This window comes from Monopterus albus, unplaced genomic scaffold (genome assembly GCF_001952655.1).
Source record: "Monopterus albus unplaced genomic scaffold, M_albus_1.0 scaffold132.1, whole genome shotgun sequence".
NCBI lineage: Eukaryota > Metazoa > Chordata > Actinopteri > Synbranchiformes > Synbranchidae > Monopterus > Monopterus albus.
This window is the reverse complement of record NW_018128012.1, coordinates 1,464,404-1,473,878: the sequence shown is the minus strand read 5'-3', so window position 1 is coordinate 1,473,878 and position 9,475 is coordinate 1,464,404. Positions and strand designations below refer to the sequence as shown.

The following is a 9,475-nucleotide window of genomic DNA, read 5'->3' as shown; positions in this document are numbered from 1 at the left end:
GAGCATTCTGTGAGATTGTGAAGATTATATTATTAAAACTTATCCTTATAAGTGCATTCCATGAAAAACAGTGGAGTGTTCCAGACAACTTTACAGTGCCACAGTGCTTGCGAAAGTATTCGGCCCCCTTGAACTTTGTGACCTTTTGCCACATTTCAGGCTTCAAACATAAAGATATAAAACTGTAATTTTTTGTGAAGAATCAACAAGTGGGACACAATCATGAAGTGGAATGAAATTTATTGGATATTTCAAACTTTTTTAACAAATAAAAAACTGAAAAATTGGGCGTGCAAAATTATTCAGCCCCCTTAAGTTAATACTTTGTAGCGCCACCTTTTGCTGCGATTACAGCTGTAAGTCGCTTGGGGTATGTCTATCAGTTTTGCACATCGAGAGACTGAAATTTTTGCCCATTCCTCCTTGCAAAACAGCTTGAGCTCAGTGAGGTTGGATGGAGAGCGTTTGTGAACAGCAGTTTTCAGTTCTTTCCACAGATTCTCGATTGGATTCAGGTCTGGACTTTGACTTGGCCATTCTAACACCTGGATATGTTTATTTGTGAACCATTCCATTGTAGATTTTGCTTTATGTTTTGGATCATTGTCTTGTTGGAAGACAAATCTCCGTCCCAGTCTCAGGTCTTTTGCAGACTCCATCAGGTTTCCTTCCAGAATGGTCCTGTATTTGGCTCCATCCATCTTCCCATCAATTTTAACCATCTTCCCTGTCCCTGCTGAAGAAAAGCAGGCCCAAACCATGATGCTGCCACCACCATGTTTGACAGTGGGGATGGTGTGTTCAGGGTGATGAGCTGTGTTGCTTTTACGCCAAACATAACGTTTTGCATTGTTGCCAAAAAGTTCGATTTTGGTTTCATCTGACCAGAGCACCTTCTTCCACATGTTTGGTGTGTCTCCCAGGTGGCTTGTGGCAAACTTTAAATGACACTTTTTATGGATATCTTTAAGAAATGGCTTTCTTCTTGCCACTCTTCCATAAAGGCCAGATTTGTGCAGTATACGACTGATTGTTGTCCTATGGACAGAGTCTCCCACCTCAGCTGTAGATCTCTGCAGTTCATCCAGAGTGATCATGGGCCTCTTGGCTGCATCTCTGATCAGTCTTCTCCTTGTGTGAGCTGAAAGTTTAGAGGGACGGCCAGGTCTTGGTAGATTTGCAGTGGTCTGATACTCCTTCCATTTTCCATTTCAATATTATCGCTTGCACAGTGCTCCTTGGGATGTTTAAAGCTTGGGAAATCTTTTTGTATCCAAATCCGGCTTTAAACTTCTCCACAACAGTATCTCGGACCTGTCTGGTGTGTTCCTTGTTCTTCATGATGCTCTCTGTGCTTTAAACGGACCTCTGAGACTATCACAGTGCAGGTGCATTTATATGGAGACTTGATTCCACACAGGTGGATTCTATTTATCATCATTAGTCATTTAGGTCAACATTGGATCATTCAGAGATCCTCACTGAACTTCTGGAGAGAGTTTGCTGCACTGAAAGTAAAGGGGCTGAATAATTTTGCACGCCCAATTTTTCAGTTTTTTATTTGTTAAAAAAGTTTGAAATATCCAATAAATTTCGTTCCACTTCATGATTGTGTCCCACTTGTTGTTGATTCTTCACAAAAAAATACAGTTTTATATCTTTATGTTTGAAGCCTGAAATGTGGCAAAAGGTCGCAAAGTTCAAGGGGGCAAGGGTGGGTAGCAGCTGCAGAGAGACAGCAGAGAGGCGTGTAAGACTGCGACCCTGCATCCTGGACTCAACTCTGGGTTGTCATAATTAAAGGACCCGATTAAAGGACCCGTTGGGCTGAGGGAGGCAGTAATCGCATGCTATCAATCAATTAATTGATGATTGGTGCGTTCGGTTAGTTCAGCGCTCCTGTTCCCAGAGTGATTTGTGCTGACTGATTGAGAGTCTGTGCTCTGTGACCTTAGGGCTGACGCCATGTCTGATACACTCAGTCAGAAGGCGGCGGATAGCGATGGAGGAAGCAGCAGCACAGATGACAAGAGGTCCAGGAGCGAGCTGAGCTCCCCCACCGACATCAGACCGCCTGAGACCTATAACAGGTCTGTCATGTAAGGCACCTTCCATTATCACGACAGGAGAGAGGAACGTTTCTCTGCAGCAACTGTTAAAAAGGATCCTCCAGCTTGTTCTCTCACCTCTAAAAATACCTGCAAATTTCATCGTGCTGTTATCACATCTGATTCTCATGTGACCCGTCTCCCCGTCTGCAGGCACCAGGCATCTTTCACTTTCATATTCACAGTCATTCCTACCAAAGTGCGTGTGAGAGGGCACAGGTGCCCTGAGCTGAACCATGTGTCCAGCAGTGAGGGAGGGAGTATTCAGTAGGACAACAGTGTAAACATGCTCATTCTAAGTGAAGGTCGAGCATTCACAACCTTTTTAAGGAGAATTAGTATTTTACAGTTGCAAGTGCTTGAGGTCGAGCTGTTTAAGCCAGTGGTTCTCAAGCTCAGAGTCCAGCTCCTCCAAGGGGTCACATGATAAATCTGAGAGGTGGTGAGATTATTAATGGCTACACAATTCGTTTACTTTCCGTACTTTTCTTCACACTTTCTGATTACAATTAGGAGAAAGCGAACTGATGGTCTATTCCGCCGCCCCCTCGGCCGCTCTAATGACACCCACGGGAACGGGGGCCTGATGGAGCGAAGCTCTCCGCCGGTGACGGGTCACTTCAGTCCCAGGGAGCTGCTGCTGGGACGGGGCCAAGGTTTGACCCCGCCCCTTGACAGCCCGGAGCACCGCCGCCGCTCCACTGCTGCTGTGACTATGACAGTGAGCCGACACGATTCGCTGCGAAGGCCAGAGGACACGCCCATCCGGCGTTCCAGCAGTGGGCAGCATGGCTTCAGTGATTCTCATCGATCCAGAGTGTTGGACCCCGACACGCTGGCACAGGTACAGACACATATACGGTTTGTTCATTTCAGACAGCAGCAATTAAAGCTGCATTAATCAATATTTAAAGTCAGCATTTTTTGTAGCAACAAATAATAGTGTGTTCTTCGATGTATTGTCACAAGTTTTCTTTATTATTAAAAAAAGAAACCAAGCTTTGGGTGTCACACTGTAGGAAGCAGAGACCGCCTAAGCAAACTTGCACTGCAGCGCCGAGTAGTGTGCAGCCAGTATGTTGTTAGTGGTGACCACAGCAGCATCTGAACGCATCTAGGTGTCGTTTGCAGGAGCCGCTACATGCTGTTTAATGTGCTGAACAGGTAATTAGATACGTAGCTTGACAACTGAGGATAGCAGGTCACTTCACCGACCTCAATGCTTCATTTCCTGCTGTATTATTAAGTTCTGTTCATGTAGACGGACACTGGAATGGTATTTTGTCAAATTCAAGCCAAAGGGCCATCATGAGAGCAGCAAACTGAAAAATATATATTGATACTTTTCTTGAGGCCCCAGAGAAGTGATTTATTGAGCAGATATAACACCCCCTTTATTCCTCCCATCCTCTGCAGGATATCGAGGAGACGGTGACTGTGGCCCTGGGGGAGCTGCGGCAGCTGGAGCGGCTGCCGGCCGGCTCCCGACGTGGTGCTGGACACTCTGGAGCAGGTGAAGAACGGCCCTGTGACCACCTGCTCCTCTGAGTCTCTCTGCCCCCACAGCACCCCCAGCACTCCGGGCACACCGGGCACCCCCGGAACCCCTGGCACCCCGAGCCCCCTCAGTCCTCTGAGCCCGATCAGCCCGCTCCCTGGACCTACGCCGGGTCCTCCCAGACCGGCCAACCCTTCCCCTGACACCCTGGGCTCCTTCAAGCCTGTGGCAGCTGCCCGCATCGGGGCTCCGCTACGGCCCCCTGCCCTGAGGCCCAAACCTATGGTCCCACCCAAGAGCAGCACCCCACCTCTGCCCTCACTGCTGGACAAATCCTGCACCATGTGAGCCAAACCAGGCCGATAAAAGGCAGAATCAGGCCCGCCCAGGCCAAAAATGGGCCAAGAGGAGATCAGGGTACCGTTCAATGTTTATAATCAACAAGGGTAGAAACGATAGGAAAGACAAAGGGTTTTAATGTAGTACTATAATATAAGACATGACCTATGATATGATATGCCATGATATTTGTGTCGTCAGGTTGATGTGTACTCTCTTGGTGTGTAGGAGTTTACTTTCTCCATGTATTGAAGCATTTATCAAAGGTTAGCTAAAAGAAGTGCTGATACAGAGATAGCGGAGCGAGCGCAGACACAGCATCCTGTGCTGTACATGAGTCCATAGTCAGAGAGCCGTGGGGAGTGTAGCTCAGCTCCAGTAAAGTGTCGTTTCAGTGACGTGAATGTTGGCTGTGCTGTCATGAAGATAGGCCTGCGCTGGCTGGAAGGCTGCTCTTTTCTGAAAACTGTCACCATCGACTGCTGTATCTGTAACGAGTGACCTGACTGGTTAGAGGAGGACACGGCAGAGGGAAGGCATCACTGGTTCAACAATGTCTGTGTGATTTATACTTTATTTTTTTATTTTTCACTTGGTTCAGCTGCTAAGCTCACTCAAACCTCAAACCACGAAACGCCTCTTGAGGTCACCAGTGACACCAAACTCATGTTATTTAACCAACGTCCAGCTATTTAATGAATGTTTCTAGTATTTAACGACTGTTCAGCCATTTATTGAATGTTCAGTGAGATGTCGTGGCAACTCACTAAACTTTATATCAGCCTTTTTGTGTTTTTGGAGGGGAAACCCACACCCAGATCGGAGCTTCAAATAGGGTGGGACCGTTGAGTGGTGGAGGGAGCTTGGACAGAACTTTTTCTGGGAGTGGGTGTATAATTTCGTTCTTGTTGAGTGCGTGACTGTGTGTGTCCCGCTTGGCTGCCCTTGTTCTGCTCCCTTTGTAAGTGCAGAAGCACTAGCATAGTGATAGATGAATCATGCCTGCCTTGAGTGCCAGAACACGCAAGTGCAAGTTGGGAAGATGAGTGTGACAAGCATGCCACTTCCTGTATATCTCTGTGTGTGTATGCCGAGTATGCGTGTCAAAATAATGGTTTACCTGCTTGTTACACTGAAGTCACTAGTTAACCTTAAATTCACAATAAGCTAACAGGGTGGGGCTCTGTGTGTAAACGCCCACAAACAGCACAGTGAATGTGGCCTCCGAGCGGGCTGGTAACTGATGAGTGAGAGCTGACGTGCAGAGATGGGCTATGGATGCACATCTGTGTGTGAATGTGTTTGTGAAAGTGCCTTTTTTTTAATCCTTGTATTTTTGGGGGGGGGGTGTGAATCCACTCACGCATGTCCTGAACGAAGAGCAGCAGCACTCTGAATGAAATAATCATAAAGTGTTTAGTAGATTCCTGAATTATGAATTCTAGCATTAACTCATTGTGACATTGCACTTTGATGTATAGGATTGTGTACTTGGCATGTAGCATCATGACACATTGGTGCGTTTTAACTCAAAGGGCGGTTCCTTGAATGTGTTTGATAATAAAGGAAATGGTTTTTGTCTGTTAGTGTTGCTGTATTTGAAACCTGAGCTTCCTACAGATGAGCTCATATAGCCAAATGGATTGTATCAGTGTGTTGTATTTATATTATAAATAATCCTGAATAAATTAGCATTCAAGTCATTAACAGACTGAACCGTTCTTTAAAAAAAATGCCACATTGTTTTGCTCCAACACTCAAACCTCCAGCTGTGTTCTGTTAATCAGCAGATTCCTAAAGTTTTCATCACACCCCCATGAAAGCTGATTCGAATTCGGGCAAGCCAGTTTTTATGTCAGCAAGTGAAAGCATCACCATTCAAATGCAGTTTGTGGACAACAGTAAACAAATTGAACTATTGAATCTCTTTAAACTTGTGACCACCATAAAATAAAACTAAACCTGTCAGCACCCCCTGGTGGACAAACAATGCAAGAGCATCACTATATAAATACTGTGTGTACAGTGTATGCAGTCTCTGCTTTAATCAAAGCTGCTAATTAAATTTTATAATCAATCAAGCAATATTTCAGGTTAAGGAAAGGAGGCCAGATGTGCAATCATCTTAAAACTTCAAACTGTATCAAGCACACTAAATATATGAAATTACAAATAAACAGTAAGTGTATTTAAACAGTGATTGATTGTAATATAATTAAAATCCTTAGCCAACTTTCAATAAGCAGGCTTTCAGCGCTAGCAGCATACTGCTCACAGGACTGTCACAGCCTAAGAGGAAACTAGATTCACAGAGTAGTGGACATGGTTCACATCTTTGGTCTGGAACGTTTTTGGCAAACTGAGAAACCAGTATCTGAGCTAACGGGTTCCACAAGAGTAGAGGTTCTTCATCCTTTCCCATCAGAACACCTGGTGTGCACCTGTGTGTGTGTGTGTGGTTCAGCTGTAGCTCAGCCCTTTGACCCGGGTTTGAGAGTACTGAAGGGTTTGGAGTTTCGCAATGAGCCTGAGATCTCCTGCAGGAAGCCGGCGATGTGCAGATCCTTCTCTGACTTCCTGCCATCAAAGATGACCACCAAAGTGAAGTGTGGCTCAGGCCGTGTCAGGTAGTAGGTGCTCTGGACCTTATCGTCGTAGAAGTGCACCACCTTGTCCAGAGTGTTGAGCTCGGCAGCATGGTCCCCCATCATCATGATGACGTTAGGCCAGTGTGTGAGCGGCCGCTCTCCTGACGGCAGGGACACCACGGCAGGGAACTGCTCCACCCCCTTCGGTGCTTCTCGGTACGAGTGTGGGTGGTGGTAGCCGTGGCCCTGGAAGCTCTCAGAGCCACGGTTGTCAAACACTAGAGACACGTTGCTGGCATCATGTTTGCGGATGAATGAGCAGATCTTGCCGTGGTAGTCTGGCGTGGTGCGGGCAGTCAGGGCTTTCATGTCACCTGGCCCTGTCTGCCGGCTCAGGGCTTCATGGAAGTAGAAGCTGAACTTGGCGAGGAGTGCCGCCTGGAAGCGCTGCAACCACATATACAGATGCGGTGGCTGCACCGCCTTCTGGGTCTGACCTCCAAACAGATGCTTGCGGGTCTCCTTCTGCCTCTGGAAGAGCTGACCCCATGCAGTGAGCTTGGAGTTGGCGCCATGCAAGCTGAGCAGAGCAGGCAGAAAATGCCATTCAGACACCTGAGCCTGGCACCGCAGTAACTGGGTCACCACATCCACCTCAGTCTGGAAGCCCTCCTCCACACGGCCCAGGATGGGGTGGTGGAACCTGAAGGAGCGAGGAACAGGAGGTTAGTAACTTAACAGGCACACAGATGCACAGACACTAACTGGCCTAATTGGTGGTGACCTGAATACATTTGCATTTCAGTTCACTCTACGTTTGGCATCCATTTGTTTCTGTGGGTCTGCTGATGAGAGCACCGCCTTCTGCCCCCCGCTGCACAGTCACATTAGTGATGTGTGGCATGTCATCGACTGCAGCTCAGTCAACAGCTCTTCCACACACTTTGTGTTCCTGCTGTAGGACACGGCTTCACTGACAGGTCTCTGGGGAACAGGCCGGAATCCTGAGTTTGCTGGATTAAGCAGGAAATGTTCCTCCTCCAACCCCAATATGTCACTCTCCTTTACCTTCCTCTGTCTCACCAGGGGGTTTGTGTTTTTAAAATCCAGGCCAGACTTGGTGAACACAGTAGAAGGTGTGTTTTATTATATGAGTGAGTCCCTAAACCCTCGCTCACTGCAGTAAGGATGTTTAACTTGTTTAAAAATGAGCTAGAAATGTTTCTCTAGCTCAGAATAAGAATAGCGAGGCAGGCTGCACTAGAATTATGAAATGTACAATTTTACAGAATATTTGAAACAAACTTGATTTTGTTACTTTAACAGAACCTTCAGGATTCAGATAAGGACTACAATTTCCCAAAAAGCTTTAAACAGATCATATGTTTTGAATGAAAACCCTTAATCTGTGAAATAACTCTTAAAGCTGCATTAACTAAAAGAGGGGACATGATCACCTATACAAGCATAAATTGAAATTTCTCGTTTCACATATAACTCATGGTTATGTGTGCCAAGTATGTAACACCGAACGCGATGCGACAGTGGCTGGAACATTAGTACTGGGAGAAACATTCCTCTGTATAATTTACCTGTGTTACTGCAGATACATCTGATCCAACCAACATTAGACATACGTACACGTCACTAAAATGTAAGCCTTTTTATTTGCTGCAGTGCCACCAAAAGCCACGAGCTCTATGGGGTCTATATTCCGTATACATTAGTTCTGGAGCTGGTTATTACTGCTGCGCTACCTGACTGTCACAACTGCCTCCGGCTGCCATGACCACATATGACATAGCTTCACGGACAGGGCAGGAGCAAGAAAAGGAGGGGAGTGAGAAGAGGAGGGGATACTGCTTGAGTTTGTTTTGGTTCTCACTTCACCCTTAATGGTAAAAATTTAGAGGAAGTTGGTTAATGCAGCTTTAAATAAATAAATACACTGAAGTAAAAAGTACAATATTTCCCTCTAAAATGTAATGAAGTAGAAAGTAGTAAGTGAAATACTAAAGTATAAGTAGAATGAAGTTCAGTAAATGTACTCAGCTACTCTGCAGCACTGAGGTCTGAGATGCTACACACAAATACACACTTGGAACTGTATTCATGCAGGACTGCCTCCAGCGTGGTGACCAGCTCGTCTGAGTTGATGCTCTTCTGGCTGCCCAGTGAGTGCATCTTCTCGTACAGATCCGCCATCTCCATGCGGGCCTGGGTGAAGTGACAGAGCTGCTCCGACAGGTGCGACAGCAAGTCCTCCAGGAAGGAGGCGGAGCCTGGCTGGCTGTGCCGCCCCATCATCACCACTTTCCTGAGCTCGTTGTACAGGGAGGTGTAGATAGTGCGGATGGAGTCCTTGCGGCTGAAGAAAGACTGACCACCTGCAGAGAGAGGAAAAGGAAACCTGCTGCTTACAAACACAGAACAGTCTTCTGCTATGGACGTGTAAATGGTTGACTTTTCTTTAGCATTCAGTGCTGCAGTGCCATCTGGTGTCAGAAACATGTAGTTGTGAGATTACCACTAACTAAAGTAGAAAGATTTTTAGTTACATTTCACCTGCTATTAATACACCTGCCTTCACAGAATGACAATATTCTATGACACTAAGACAATGACTCTGAAAATTTCTAGGGATAAAAACGTAAATATTTGTCTCCCACAGAACAGCTGGATAGGGGGATGTTCAGGGATTGACCCACTGCAAAAGGATGTATTGATTCTATGTGAGACAATCATTGCTTCTGATCAGCAGAAAACCTGTAAAACATTTTTCAGGAGCACATGAAAACTGTTTATGATGTGTAACCTGTGCTCCAGATCAAATATGTTTTCTCTATAAAGTTAGAAAAGTAGCTAAATATTAATGCAATAGAATAAACATTGCAAGTTTCCCTGTGAAAGATAGAATTAAGTAGCATGAAATGGAAAATACT

The 9,475-nt window shown here is 45.9% G+C and overlaps 2 protein-coding genes across 2 annotated transcripts in view; one reads left to right on the top strand and one right to left on the bottom strand.

Moving 5' to 3' along the window:
* Positions 1–5,526, top strand: part of srgap1b (SLIT-ROBO Rho GTPase activating protein 1b) — a 40,479-nt gene extending 34,953 nt beyond the window's left edge. The window contains 4 exon segments of the mRNA XM_020613341.1: positions 1,956–2,090; positions 2,622–2,952; positions 3,525–3,574; positions 3,576–5,526. Coding sequence (XP_020468997.1) covers positions 1,956–2,090; positions 2,622–2,952; positions 3,525–3,574; positions 3,576–3,954 — 895 coding nt within the window. The 3' untranslated portion in view covers positions 3,955–5,526.
* Positions 5,253–9,475, bottom strand: part of kics2 (KICSTOR subunit 2) — a 4,948-nt gene continuing 725 nt past the window's right edge. Inside the window, exons 2-3 of the mRNA XM_020613328.1 lie at positions 8,632–8,920; positions 5,253–7,236 (exon numbers count right to left, since the gene is read on the bottom strand). Of these exons, the coding sequence (XP_020468984.1) occupies positions 6,417–7,236; positions 8,632–8,920 (1,109 nt within the window). The 3' untranslated portion in view covers positions 5,253–6,416. The remainder of the gene's footprint in view (positions 7,237–8,631; positions 8,921–9,475) is intronic.